The 14,899-nt window shown below is 40.5% G+C and overlaps 1 protein-coding gene across 1 annotated transcript in view; it reads left to right on the top strand.

The window, feature by feature from the left end:
• The window catches only part of SPOCK1 (SPARC (osteonectin), cwcv and kazal like domains proteoglycan 1), a 458,564-nt gene that overhangs the window by 377,559 nt on the left and 66,106 nt on the right, over positions 1 to 14,899 (top strand). The window contains exon 6 of the mRNA XM_077824201.1: positions 352 to 466. Coding sequence (XP_077680327.1) covers positions 352 to 466 — 115 coding nt within the window. The remainder of the gene's footprint in view (positions 1 to 351; positions 467 to 14,899) is intronic.

Genomic DNA, 14,899 nt, shown 5'->3' with positions numbered 1-14,899 from the left:
TGTCTAGTGGATAGAGCACTGACTGGAACTTAGAAGATGTGGGGTCTATTATGAGCTCTGCCACTGGATTGGTGAGTGACCCTGGGCAAGTCACCTCATGCCTCAGTTTCCTCATCTGTTAAATGGGGATAATGATACTTTGAAAAGTACTTTTAGATCTACTGATGACAAGCACTACATAAGAAGTAGGTGGTATTATTAATTAAAAATCATAACACCTTCAGTAAAGGATTAATTTTTTTAATCTGTCAAATATTAGTATGGCTAAGTGTGATTTCTCATTCGCCCATAGCTGCTGCTTGAACAGTTTGTCCTAAACCAAAGTACATTCCTGTTTTCTTGCAATTACAGTGCAAGTTGGAGTTTCATGCTTGTACTTCTGACAAAACTATTGCAGCGCGATGTGAGGGGCCCTGCCCGTGCCTTCCAGGACAAGAAAGCCCAAAACACAAGGCTGAGAAGACTGGTGAGTTCAACTGTTGAATGCAATGTTAAGTGATTTACTGGGACTGCTTTGTTCTTAAGACACCTTGAAATATTTTGTTTCTACCACTTGTTTCAGGAAGCTTTAAGAAAGTCATGTTGTCAGCTAGACAGTGTATGACAAATCATTTTCTAAACTTAAAATGCTTTCTTACTGAACTCTCAAACATCTTAACCACAGTGAAACTGGTACCCATTTTATAGACTGTGTCATAGAATACTTGTGCTCTAGCTAATTGTTATTAACGTTTATTTATTTTGAGTGGAAAATACTCAAGGCATAAAGTAAATTCCTCGATTCATCTGATGGGGTGGCCTGCCCTTAAATGGCCAGAGGCCTGGTGCTGGTCAGCCCCATACAATTAGTTTTACATATCACAGCTGGGATGGGATGTGGGATTTAATTAGTAGAACTAACTGGGTATGGAGAAACGGATTCTCCTATAAAGAGCAGCAGGAAGCTGCAGAGATGGGGATGCTCAGGGAGACAGTACAGAGTCTGCTGGGAGTGAGTAGTCTCCAGCAGGGAGCCCTGAATCTACAGGAAAAAGGGCTCCAGGTGGAGATGCCAAGCAGGGAATTGACAGGGAGTATGGCTTTGATAAGGATTTTTGAGAACTTTGTTTTGGGAATAATTTTATGTTAATAAATCCAGCCCCAAAGAGGGGTGTGCTGCCCCAGAGAAGAAGTGTTTGATAGTTTGATTGAGATAGCCTTGAAAAGTGGGGAAACTGAGGCAGGGCTGCCGCAGGGTGACATCAGGCCACAAGGGGTCACTTGGGAGGCAGTTGGCCTGATGATATTCTTGTAGTAGAAGATAATATATGAGACTTTATTGTTCTCTCAAGGCAGCCTTTTTCCTTACAAAACTATACTAGTAGCTGAATGGGTTATGTGACAGATTCAGTAAGGAGGCCTAAAGATGTACAGACACAGGTATTTGAGAGATTGGCTGGTTGACATTGCGACAGTTACAATACAGTAGCCGACTGATGCTGAATTACTGTATAGAGAAGCTGAAAGGTAAGGGTCCCCACATGAATGGCTCTTCCCTCTGGCTGCTGCCATGAGATCCATGCATAGATCTGAGGACATCTGCAAGTTTCATGGGCTAATTCCCCCCACTTCAGCAATCGTGAACCATATAGGAATGGTCCAGTATGAGGGGAATTAGTGCTTACAAAAGGAGCTTAAGACCTATCTGTGAAATGGATGGCAGGGCAGCAGCAGCAGTGCAAGCTTCTCACAACTGCCCTGTGCTTCAGTCCTCTTCTGGAGAGACGGAGCAAAAGGAGCTTGCTTTCTGGCTGTGACCCCGCTGGACTTTTTTTTCCGTAACAGTGCAGCTCTGCATGGGGGAGCAACAACAGCAGGGCTGCAGGTGTCCATTAGCATTTTAATTACACTGTTGTCTAATCCTCCTTAAAGGATTAGAGGACGTAGTGCTTAAAAGACCAACATAGTTGGCATCCTGTCTATAATATTATTCCCCACTGTGGAGCTGCACCGGTGATCGTAACAATGGGAAATGTTAAGAATAAAAGTATAGGGTAAAGAAGGCCTCTGTGGTCTTTCCATCCTCTGGCATTTCTGCTGAGATTGCTAACAAGGGTGCTGGTTTGTAGTGCAGACACCTGGCTGGTAGGAACTAGGCTCTGGACTGCTGCCACCTATTTTCACACTAAGCCGCTGAAAAGCTGGTGCAGAGGGTCAGCATTAGGGCTTCCCTGTAACAGAAGCCTCACATTAAGAGTTTATGTGCTGCAGAGAGCCTTGTGTGGGTGCTAGGCACCAGGGTGAGTTTCACACTAAGAGTGGTCCTGCAGAAAGTTAACCACATGCTTCACTGCGCTGTAGCATTCCCATTAACTCCAGTTAGACTAACTTGAAGTTGAGCGGAATTGAGGTCCTGGTGCATATAGCTATAACTTGCATACGTATAGGTACTCTCCCCCCCCCACACACACACACACACACCCAGGTGCTTATTCAACTTCACACAAAAGACCAAATCCTGCAGTACTTTCCTTTACGCAGGCAAAACTCAATTTGAAATCAATGGGAGTTTTCCTTCCATAGAGACGATAGGATTTGCCACATAAAACCAGAATAACTTGTACTCAGACTGCTCTGTTCAGCAGTACTCATATTGCTGCAGTTTTTATTTGTCTGAAAATTCCTCCAACAACACAAAGTAAACTTAATATGACACATTTAATGTCTGCTCTGGAAAGATTTATCTTCTTTCTAGAACAATGAGGCATCATTCTCCAGCTAAGATTTTGAAAACTCAGCTTTATTCCCTCTTTTGGAAGGCATCAGTATTTTTTCTGTGCAGTGATCAAACTTAGATGAAACATTTTAGCTGGTGAGATTGTGTCATACAATGCATAATTTCAGTATTGCTTTATGTGGCTGAATTATATTTTACAGAATACTCACTGATAAATTCATATGGTCTTTCATTGTTTTTCACAGACACACACACACACACACACACTTGTCTTCTAATAATCTGCTCCCTATATGACCTCTTTGTTGCCCTTATCAGATATAGTATCAGATTAATAAATCTTCAGTGACATTTTATGCTTACAATTTCATTCAGACAACAGAAAAAATTCTAATAAACCTTATCTTGATAAATCCGCTTTGACAGGATGTATGTATTCTGCAGTCTAGACTATTGTTTTGCTTGTCTTTCAAACTTTTTAACTCCACATGCAAAGCATTAACTTTAGGGCTTGGGTGATCTACACAGCTGCTTTTCTGACTACTGCTTCCTGGGGCCAAATTCCGGTTGACAATGGGCATGCCAGTGAACTGGTGACAGCGGTAAGAACACATTAGATTAGTTCAATAGCTACCTAGATTCTTCCCCACCCAGAAAGGCACGGAGAGAGCAATCTGTAGGTCTTCTCTAGTTGACATTGTGCAGGGGTATGGCCACATGGGAAATGAAGTCAGTATGTATATATGTACATGAGTACAGAAATGGTCTCCTCCTGCATGCACAATATGTGCAAAGGAACTGCTCATAAGGCAGGCTACAGGTATATATTAGTGCCACTTTTACAGCATCTACATGTTCTGGTTTGTGTGGGCAGATTTTCCATGTCAGCCAGCGTTTGACCCTTGGTGGGTTTATATAATTTACTGAAGCATTAAGCTACTGAGCAGGTGTGTATAATTGTAGGCATGCCTTGTGCATATCTTTGGAAAATCCAGGTACTCAAAAGCCGTGAAGGGTGCTCCAGGAATTGATACAAATGAAAATATCATGAGATTCATCGCTGGCACCATAATTTGAACGAACGATTACACAGTTCTTTTTGACAACTGCTACTATATCACGGTATCTTTGGGTGGCAGGTTAAACAGATGCTTTCTTCTTAAGTTAACAGAAGTGCTGAAAATTAGCCAGTAGAAACTACATTTTAAGAGATGCAATGGCAGTCATAGCTGTCTAGAGTGTTCGTTTGTCTTTAGAGACCTACCCTTCTGATTCTGCGCCACTCCACGCACAGAGCTTCATTGTACCACAAACAGAGCAGCTGCACAATCTGGCTTTATGCTTATAAATTCAGAGAGCCAAACTGAATCACTGTGTTAGTGGGCAATCCTCCATGGCTTCACAAGAGATATAGGCACACAAGAAATCATCAAAATCAAAGGGACAGTCTAAACTGGTGTAACTTAAATTTTCCTCAAGCCCCTTCAACATGCCTATTACACCAAGTAATACATCCTTGGATTTACCCGGTTTCTTACATGTGACTTCTGATTTTGGCCCACTGAGGCTAAGGAAGTCTTCAGCTCATCATTTGTGTGCTGTCAATCTTGTTACAGGGGCTCCCACAAAAATGTTTCTGCTCGAGCATGGGAATAAACCCCACGTGCCAGTATCAGTTATACCCCAGGTATAATTTTAGCAGTATACAAAGAGGGAATCTGCAGTGTGTGTGTGTTGGTCATTCACTGGATGGATAGTAGTCATATCTGCTCAGGCTTGTGTGATGATGTTGAATGCTTAATTGCTGACTTCACAAGAGAGAAGCCTTAGTACTTCTACATCTCATGAAGAAAAGGAGTACTTGTGGCACCTTAGAGACTAACCAATTTATTTGAGCACAAGCTTTCGTGAGCTACAGCTCACTTCATCGGATGCATACTGTGGAAAGTGTACATCTCATGGGCATTCTCCATTAGCTCAAGCGGTGGGCACCTGTGTTTTTGCAGTATTATGCTCTGAGTTCTAGCCAAACTAATACCCATGAGATGTATCTGATCATGACATGAAGATCAGCTGACTACCATGAAGCGTCTCTGGTCACAGAATCATTAGAGTACAAAAACAAATGGTTTTCTCTCGTTAACAGCAGTATTTCAGATTTTCAAGAAAAGGTGCAATCTGAGTTTGGGGTTAAGGTTGGTGGCTATTGTATTCTCCCATCTTTAGTCTGAGCGAGAAGCTGTTGTTCCTGACTTTTCCCTGGACATTGGCTTTCTTTGATGTGAAAGAAGAGCTGCATAAAGTCCTGTATGAAAGACGAATGCTTTAGTTTTCCTCATGCAGTACAATTATATAATTAGCATTATCCTGCTGTGCTGGTATAAATGGCAGAAAGATTCTCAGATTAATTTCTTTTCTCAAATGGGGTTTCAAGCACTGGATTCATATAAAAGAATTGTGTTGACAGAGGATACCCCATAGCCCGTTCCTTATTAGAAACCGAGTTTTGAAATGCATTCAAACACAAGCATATTGTTAAGGAGAAATAGATAGAGACCTGAAGCTGATGCCTCACACAGGAATGTCAACGAAAAAATAATAAAGAGAAATTACACTACTAGTGCTTCCAGGAAAATGGAAATGCAGCTCCTTGAATTATTGCATAAACTCTTCTATACCTTTTGTACAACAGGGTTAAAGATATGTGCTTGCGAACTTCAATTTAAAGGCAACTTTGCATTAATCCTTACACATTCATTCAATCATATTCAAATATTATTCCATTATACATTACTTTCAGAAATTAAAAATGTAAAGGAACATTTAATTTCCAGAGTACTGTTGTTCTAAATGTCATGACCTTTTTTTTTTATATGCTTGTGAATGAAATTGGCAGCAGCATCAAAGAAAAGCAATCTAAGTGTATGTGCTCTGAGGTACAATTGACTGCAGTGTTTGAGATATATTTCCCTATTCTTCCACTATGCTCCTACAAAAACAACCCAGCTTAGAGAACAAAAATCAAGACCAATAATTACTTTAATTATGAAGTTCCCTTCACAGTAGTAATAGGTATTACACAGGAGTTAATAAAAATAAAACAACACAAATGGTAGGGAAGGAAAATTACACCAGGCTAGTTATCTTTAATGATAAACACCAAGGATAGAGCTTTGCACTATAAAGTTATCTCCTTGAAGAGATAGCAGAATCATATTCTTCATTTTTAAAATTGAATTTTACTCAGTCCTCTGAGAATCGGAGCACTCATTATTATTTCTAAAGTGGGAGCAGACACTAGTGCTGGCTGCCTTTTTTTTTCCCCAAGACCCATTTAGATCTCTGCAGTTTATCAAAACACTAGCTATGATTCATTATTCACAGCAGCGTTATGCTTTACAATATGCTTCTGTGATAACCACTAATTTCCAACTCAGTTACCCAGAGATAAAGGTTCATCTGTAATCTGCCCTGAAGTTTACTGCCCTTTCAGAGAGTATGTTCCATGTTATCTAACGCTATAAAATGAATAAAGGCAATATTTCAGCAAAAAAAGGGATTTGAAATGAGTAAATACAATTCTTAGTGCTGCCTTTGTGACAGCACCTATTTAAGACATTAAATCCTCTCTGTTTGTGGTTTTCATGTAAATCTCTCTAAAAACCATGCATGTATTAGAAATTAACTAACGGTCCTTATGAAGGTGCAACTTCAGTTAACATTAATAGATTAGAACCCTCCTCCCCCAAGTGAGCCAAGAACTTCAGAGAAGAAACATTGATGGTCTTACTTTTCCATGGGCGTTAGTTCTTCAGAACCTCCTGATGGAGGAAGAGAGTTGCATTGAACACACAGTATATCCCATTAAAGAATCAACACAATTTGGTCATGGTGACGTCTCTTGGCAAATGTGAATTCTTAATTACAATCTCTGCACTCCAGAGTCTATCTGCTGCCCGAACACATTTGTAACTCCTATTACTTGAGTGCATTAACAGCACAAGAGCCCCACAGGATGGTGAATGTTTAATGTCACTGTGTCTCTTCCTGATTTTGTCCCCCTTTCATGTTTTCTAGGAAGCACAATTCCCTGTTCCAACACACCAGTTTTGATTTTGTTTCCATCCAGATTTGCAGATCTACTGGAATGTGAACTGATGCAATAATTCAAACTAGGTTCATCCCTGAATGTGCACTATTAGTGGATTAAGTCTTTTTGACCTTGCAAAAATGCCCCCAGGAAATTTTATAGTCTTGGTCAGGGAAATGAAAGGTCAATAGGCAGAAGAAAATTATATTCACTTACATCGTTTCCTAAAAGGAACTGATGAAAGCATTTCAAGTTACAGGAAATAGAGCTTGGTATGCTATATCAAGTGTCTACTTGTTCTCAACTAGTACAGTTTAGGATCTAGATTGTGGTATTTACCTATGAGGCCTGGGAGGGTGATTGTTTCAGAAGTTCAGTACCCCTAGAAGGAGCTTCAGGGAGCCTGTGCCTTGGGCTCATTCACAAAAGTCATGGCCCATTCCCTGAGTGGATGATTTGTACTATTTCTGATCCCTGATTGGTTCACTGTTATATAACTAAAAGACGCATCCTGAATTTCAAACACTACAATTTAGGCTAAATCTATAGAGCCCTGCAGTTCGGACTACAGGGGTGTGAATAGCCGTGTGCACCAAAGTGCTCCCCTGTATGGATGCTGCAGGAACGAACTCAAAGGTTCCTAGTTTGCATTAATATAGTCCAGTACATGTGTGCACTGCTATTCACACCCCCGTAATCCAAACTGCAAAGCATTGTAGACAAACCCTGAATGTATCACACCTAATGTGCTTTCAGCAAATATTGCATCTCAGAATTACCTATTCACAAGTATTTGTGCCTGTAAAGTTCCATCACTTTAATGTTTGTGAAAAGTAAAAATGAATAATTAACATGGATTAATTTAAATTAGTTCATGAATTTGAATTAATACCTATGGAAATGTTTCTCCCCTTGGCTTTAGTTTTGAGCCAAAACTTTATCTCATACTTAAATTTGGGGCCATTTTTTAAGCAAGACATTTGAATAGAATGGCTTCAAACTCATGGAATAATAAAACAGAAATCCTGCTCAATTTCTAATAGTCATAATAACTATAAAACCTTTTTCTCTAACATTTCATAGTTTTACAAACATGAAGTCTCACAACAACCCCACAAGGTAAGTTTTATATTATCCCCATTTTAAAGAGGGATAAACCAATTAATAGATAAGCTTTGTGATTTTCACAAGTTGGACAGTACTTAGGGTAAAAGCAGGGACAATCCAGATTTCTAACTGTCAGTTTTGTGCTCTAGGCTTTGACACACTCCTCTGGAGTTGAGTGGAGAGTAGGACTATTGATCCATTTGTTAAATCCAAAATTTTCAGTCTAACGGGTGTTAGTCTATTCTGATCACAAGGTTGAATATTTTCTTGATACGGGTGGTGTATTTGGAGATCTGAGATGTACTGGTATTTGTTTCTATTAGGAAAAACAAAAGGAAGTCTCTGTATGAGTGCTGACATTAAAATCAAAACTCAGCTATGTGTAGTTTCTGTTGATATCTTGATCCATTTCTTTATTATCCCTGGATGACATAGATCGCTAAAATGCAAGGCTATTGTGTCAGCATTGAACTGTGGGAATGCTCCTTGACTGTTGTTCTTTCTTTATACATGAGGCTCCTTTCCGTTTTCCCTCGCGTTGAAGACTGGAATTGCCATAAGTCATATTGAGGCCGAAAGTTGACCACTAGGTCATCTAGTGTGACCCCCTGTATATCCCAGGCCACCAACACCACCCAGAACCTGCACACTAACCCCAACAACCAACATTAAACCAAAGTATTACAGCCCTCAGGAGACTGGACTTCTATGTGCCATCAGCAGAGAACAGGAAGGACCCAGGTGAAACAATGCCCGAGACCCCTGAAATGGCAGGGAATTGATTAAATGAGAATATCGCGTTTTAGGGGCTTGAGAACTAGGTGTATGTGTTGCCAGATATACATTACTGTTAAGGGTTACGCATTCAGAAAATCTCCAACCCTAGGAACATTCTGCAACAGCAAAGTACTTCAATTTTTAGTTGACTCTTTTTGTAAAGTGGGTATCATGGAATGATTAGTCATGGAATTTCTCCAGGTAACTTGTTATCATGGGGAACGGCACCTTAACATGTGAGAAATTAATTTTGAAAGGCTTATGTTTCCTGATGACTGAGAGGAAGCAATAAACTATAGCGGTGAGAACAGATAATCAAGATGTCTGGGTTTCATTCCTAACACACCTTGTGATATTCAGCCAAGTCATTTAGGTCAAAATAGTTAAACTTGGGTGCTTAAAGCTAGGCAACCCAATGTGTACAGTTTCAGAGGTGCTGGGTACTCACAGCTTCCACTGGCTTCAATACGCTCCTACTGAGGTGCCCAACTATGGATTTGCTTGTCTAATTTTAGATTCCCATGTCTAAACACTGTGGCATTAATGTCTCTACATCACCCTCACTTTATCTGTGTATTAAACAGGTGTACTAATACTGACTTCACAGGGATGTTGTGGAGCTTATAGAATTGTTTGTAAAGCATTTTATGATCCTTGGATGACAAGCACTATAGGCCAGATTAAAACCCATTGAGGTTCTTGGAAAGATTCCCAGTGACTTCAGTGAACTTTGGATCAGGCCCTACAAGTGTACTGTGTGGTTATATTTTGTTCATGATCCTTTTTAATTAAGGTTTGCTGTAGATGAGCAAGTTAATGAAAAGCAAAAATAACCCCACCAAACATTTTTGTCCACTACATCAGTAGTGCAGTTAACACTTTTTAATTGTTACATGATGAAATGCCCTTAGCTAGGCACATTTGAATTGTGTAGAATCTGTACATGTTTTATTATTATTATTCGCCTAAGAGCTTTCACACAAGGAAATCAGCCTTTACTATTCTCTGCCTAAAAAGCCTGGAAGATTAACTTTTTTCATTTTTGCTGAATATTTTCTGTGGATAACAGTCAAGTCTCCTAATTAATGTTTAATTAAAATAAAGCAAAACAGCAATCAAGAATTCATATTTTTGCTCCTTGTGGGCCAGGTAATGACTCCCTCCTCTTTCCGCAACTGGAACAAAAAGAAAGTGAATCCAGGATGAAAAGGAATATGGAAGGGCAAAGTACTGACTCCATTGTATGTTTCCTCTATTTCCCTCAAGGAAACCATCTGGAGGTTGTACAGGGAGGAGGTGGCCTTTGGGGAGGCTAGTGATGGCGGTGCTGTCCAGCTTTATCCCATCCTCCTCCCTTAAACCCCCCCCATGAATTCCAGATGTGTGCTGGTTCTTCTATAGTCATATGAACTGCCCCCTGAGAGGGAGTAGGGGGACAGCCGCAATCAGACATCCTGGGAGAGCAGCTTTTGCAAAATCCGTGAGCCAATTTTGAGGCACAGGGCCACCATGCAGATGACTCTGGCCTCTGGTGGATCTGTGGGAATTCACAGATTTTGGAGGCACACATTCTAGCAATTCTCAAACATAGGCACCCATCCTGAAACTTAGAGGTAGATTTTGATGCCTTTACCTCATACTTAGTAGTGATGGAATAACATACGAGCAAGAGTATCCCACTCAGGCTCTTGATTTCTTGTCTCTTACGAAAAAAGTATTTTGTACAGTAAGTTAGTCTAGAGTTGGACACCGTACAAGCCAACCTTATGTGACAACCACCAAGTCTTTAATAAGGCAGTGATCCTGCAGATGGTTTATTTTTTGAGTAGGGATGGGGAAGAATTGTGGGAAGGTTATTAATGTGAATTCGGAAGAGTAATATTGGAATGATAATTCCATCTGGTATTTTTATATTTGTGCAACGCACAGTTTTGATATCTCCTGTCTTAAGGATTGTTCTTAATGGGCTCATCAAAGGGTTATGATTGAACTTCTGTATGCTGTTAAACTCTTGTTGAGACCTTGGGAGAGGAAGCATTATTCAGCAGCTTCAGACCAGAGCTCCATTACCTTGAAAGGGGCTGTTCCTGCAGGAGCTCCCTGGACTCCGGTTGATGGCCATGGCCAGTAGAATGTTCTTTTCAGAATGACTCTGTTGTAGTTTTTCATGGACATTTTCATTTGAAATTCCCTGCAAAAGGAAAGTTCTGGAAAAGAACTGTTTTGTGTCGATGTCAACGCTTCGTTTCAACAAAGTCAAAATGGTTTGTTTTGATTTAGACTTCTTAAATATTTTGTCATGTATTGGGTTCTGTGGAGATGCTACTGCACATATCATCAAAGGGCCAGCTTCTTCTGAGCCCCGGCTGGCTAGGGAGCTTGCAGGAAATCCCATACTTGCTTCCTTCTGCCAGGCTCTCCCCTACCTGGGCGACAGGGGAGCCATTTGAGAGAAGAATGGGCGGGCTGCAGAAGAAGGCATGTGCTGCTCTTGCTGCTGCAGGGAGCAGCAGACCCGGCATCGGAGCTCAGGCCTGAGAGCAGCCTGTCTGTCTCTCCACTGTGATCCTGCACCACACGCGAGAATCGTCCGGAATCCCAAGAGAAGGAGGGACCCTGAAGTGTGAAGAAGGGACTGCTGTTGGAGGGGCACATGAACTGTTTGCTTGCTTATAACTGGGTTGGAGTGAGGTACATGTGAATTCTTGCTTCTCCAAAGGCTGGAGGAAGGTCTCCCCTCCTAGGTAAGCGGGGAAGGCGTTTGGAACTAACTAGCAGAGTGGGGTACCCCCACCGCACTTCCAAAAGCTTGCTGGGCAAACAATCCTGAAACCCACCTCATGCCTGCATGAGAGCTTCTGCGCACCCCTTGTCCCAACGCCCCTCTGCACATACAGCAAGTATCCTGCTGTTTCGTTTTGAAAACCTGATCACCCTAGAACATATACCCATTATAAACCACCAGCAGATGTCACTAATTGGGATGCACTAGAACTGCTATTCAGATCACTGTCAAATGATATCCCTATCAATAACATCCAATCATACGTCTTTTTGCATTGAATTGTAGGCCAACAATAAATAGCAGTTACTGTCTCCCTTCAGATTCAATGAAGAATCTCTAATTATTGTTACTTAACCTCACAACCATCAAAAACATATTAAGTGACTTTGCTGTGTTTCAGAAGTGAGACAAGAAAAAATGTCCAAGATGTAAAATCAAAAAGTCATAACGTAGAATATGTGAGGATACCAATATCTTAAAGGTTTATGTTGGCAAAATATAACAGGCCTCGGAGCCAACAGCTTTATCATCTTAAAATTTTAGGAATTCTGTAAAGGTTGGAAAGTTCTCTCTCAAATCATCTAGATCAACTCCAAATTTAGGTTATTTCTTAATGCTCTCTCATGAACATCTGGGTTGTAACAGGAAGTATGTGGAATGGAGAGCAAGTTTTTGACTCCCTTTGTGCAAATGATTGCCCAGTCCTGATCCAGACATGAGCTGCTGCATGTCCTGTGAGATGCAGAGGACCATCAACTCCCAAAGAATTTAATAGGAGCTGAATGGCACACAGCACCTCTCAGGATTAGGCCCTGAGACTCTCTGCAATGTTAGCATATTCAGCATTCTATATTTCTGCTTCAGAAGAAGACTTGAGGTCTGATAGCTATATTCTTGATTCAGGTGACATTTCCTTTGAAAAATAGGGTATCCTGTCTGAGTGAGGAATGCAGGATCAGGACCCCAATGAACAAACACATTAGTCATGTCAGGTAAAGAAAAGAAAACTAGTGTGACTTGCATATGTAAATTGACTTTTCAAAAAATTTAAACATTAAAAAACCATTTTGAAATACAACATTTTTCTAGAACTGAGCAAATTTTCAATAAATAATTCATTCAGGGAATGTCTCTTCTTTCTGAATTGTTAGTTGAACATATCAAATTCTCATTATTTCAAATTATTTGACGATTTCTTAAATGAGTCATTCTTGGTCAGCAGCTCATTTGTGCATAGCTTCTTAGAAATTCAAAAGTCAGAATTGAGTCATAGAGCTCTTGCATTCATGAATAACTTCACTAAGGTTAGTTGTCCCATTGACTTCATTGAAACTGCTCATCTGAGGAAAGATAAGTGCATAAATATTTACAAGATCAGTCCCTTGGTCAGTTACACATATCATATGATATTGTTTCTATTCCCTAATTGGAACAGACTTACATAACTTTGCGTGGCTATATAATTAACCAAGATAAACTGAATTTTTTAATTTTACGAACAACATCACAATTTAAAATTTACTTTTGGCAAATATTTGGGCATAATTTGTGAAAGGGAAATGAAATCAAAATTCACTTTCCAATTTGAGCAAATATTACTGGAAATGGTTTTCCCCACTATTCACTCAGCTCTACATTTTTCCTTACTAGATGCGGTGCATATTAAGGTAGTGAAAAATGATGTATGCAAAATAGTCACATAACTAAAATCAAGTATATTTTTCCCTGAATATTTTCCATCATGTCTATTGTATTTGGGAGCACTGCTTTGCCCATAAAGCTTCATTGGGTTTGAAGTGTAAACTCAGAATTGATCCTGTGTTATTGGAATGTTTTTACCCCACAAGGGTATAAATATTTTACCAAAGAGAATAAATTAAAATATTTTGTTTACTTTCAACACTCACTCAGAGAAGCTGCTTTGCTGTGTATGAATGAAGCCTGCTTTAACATGAGCTTGAAATGGAGAAAGAACTCTTCTCTGCAGGAACCACTTTGCATTTAGCTCTGGCTCAAAGGTTTTGAAATGAAGCACAGAAACATTGATCATACCAGACCCTAGACATATAACAAGTTAGGGGTGATACCATTCATTGACGAAATGTTTCCTTCACTGTGCATTCATCTTTTGATTTGATCAAACTACAGCAGTTTCCAAAATATAGCAGACAACTTCATTCTGTACTTCAGAGGTGAAAGTGACAGACAAACTGTGAGGAATGAAAGAAGAAGTAGCAGAGTGCATGGTACCACTCGGTTTGCTTTTCTTAGTTACTTAGTGTGTGGAAGTGATGTTAATGGTAGCGACAACATCACAGTCAACAAGATTTGGACTTTTTAACAAAGATGCTTCCCTTTGAGAAATAAAATATGGAAACAGTAATTGCCACAGACCTTGCTCTGATGATCCTGGGAAGTACCAGAGCATAAGACATAACTCCTTCACTGTCACCAATGAAGACTAATATCAGAGCATGGTGGGTGGTAGGAGCAGCAGACAAAATAACAACATGGTTTTGTAGATTCATAGATTCCAAGACCAGAAGGGACCACTGTGACAACTCTTCTGATGTCCTGTATTACACAGGCCATAGAACTTCCACAAAGTAATTCCTAAAAGAGCAGATCTTTTAGACCAACATCCAGTCTTGATTTAAACATTGTCAGTGATGGAGAATCCACCATAACCCTTGGTAAATTGTTCCAATGGTTAATTACTCTCACTGTTGAAAATATACACCTTATTTCCAGTCTGAATTTGTCTAACTTCTTCTTCCAGTCATTGGATTGTGTTATACCTTTCTCTGTTAGAATGAAGAGCCCATTATTAAATATTTGTTCCCTGGGTAGGTACTTATAGACCAGTGCTGCCGCTTGTCCAGGGAAAGCCCCTGGCGGGCCACGCCGGTTTGTTTACCTGCTGCATCCACAGGTTCGGTCGATTGCAGTTCCCACTGGCCGCGGTTCGCCGCTCCAGGCCAATGGGGGCTGCGGGAAGTGGCGGCCGGTACGTCCCTTGGCCCATGTCGCTTCCCGCAGCCCCCATTGCCCCGGAGTGGCGAACTGCAGCCAGTGGGAGCCATGATCAGCCAAACCTGTGGACGTGGCAGGTAAACAAACCAGCCCGGGCCGCCAGCAGGTTTCCCTGAACAAGCGGCAGCCCTAGTTTGAGAACCACTGTTATAGACAGTAATCAAGTCACCCTTTAACGTTCTCTTTGTTAAGCTAAATAGATTGAGCTCTTTGAGTATATCAGTATAAGGCATGTTTCTGATCCTCCAATCTTTGTCATGGCTCTTCTCTGAACTCTTTCCTATTTTCAACATGGTGCCTCCATTGTAGTGATTATTATGATTATTAGTCTAAGGAGCTCCTCTTCTGGCCTTGTAAAAGAAACTAAAAGGATGTTCTATATCACCAATAG

Source organism: Eretmochelys imbricata, chromosome 8 (genome assembly GCF_965152235.1).
Source record: "Eretmochelys imbricata isolate rEreImb1 chromosome 8, rEreImb1.hap1, whole genome shotgun sequence".
In the NCBI taxonomy this organism is placed as follows: Eukaryota; Metazoa; Chordata; order Testudines; family Cheloniidae; genus Eretmochelys; species Eretmochelys imbricata.
The sequence above is the reverse complement of the archived record's forward strand: the minus strand, read 5'-3'. Positions and strand labels throughout refer to the sequence as shown.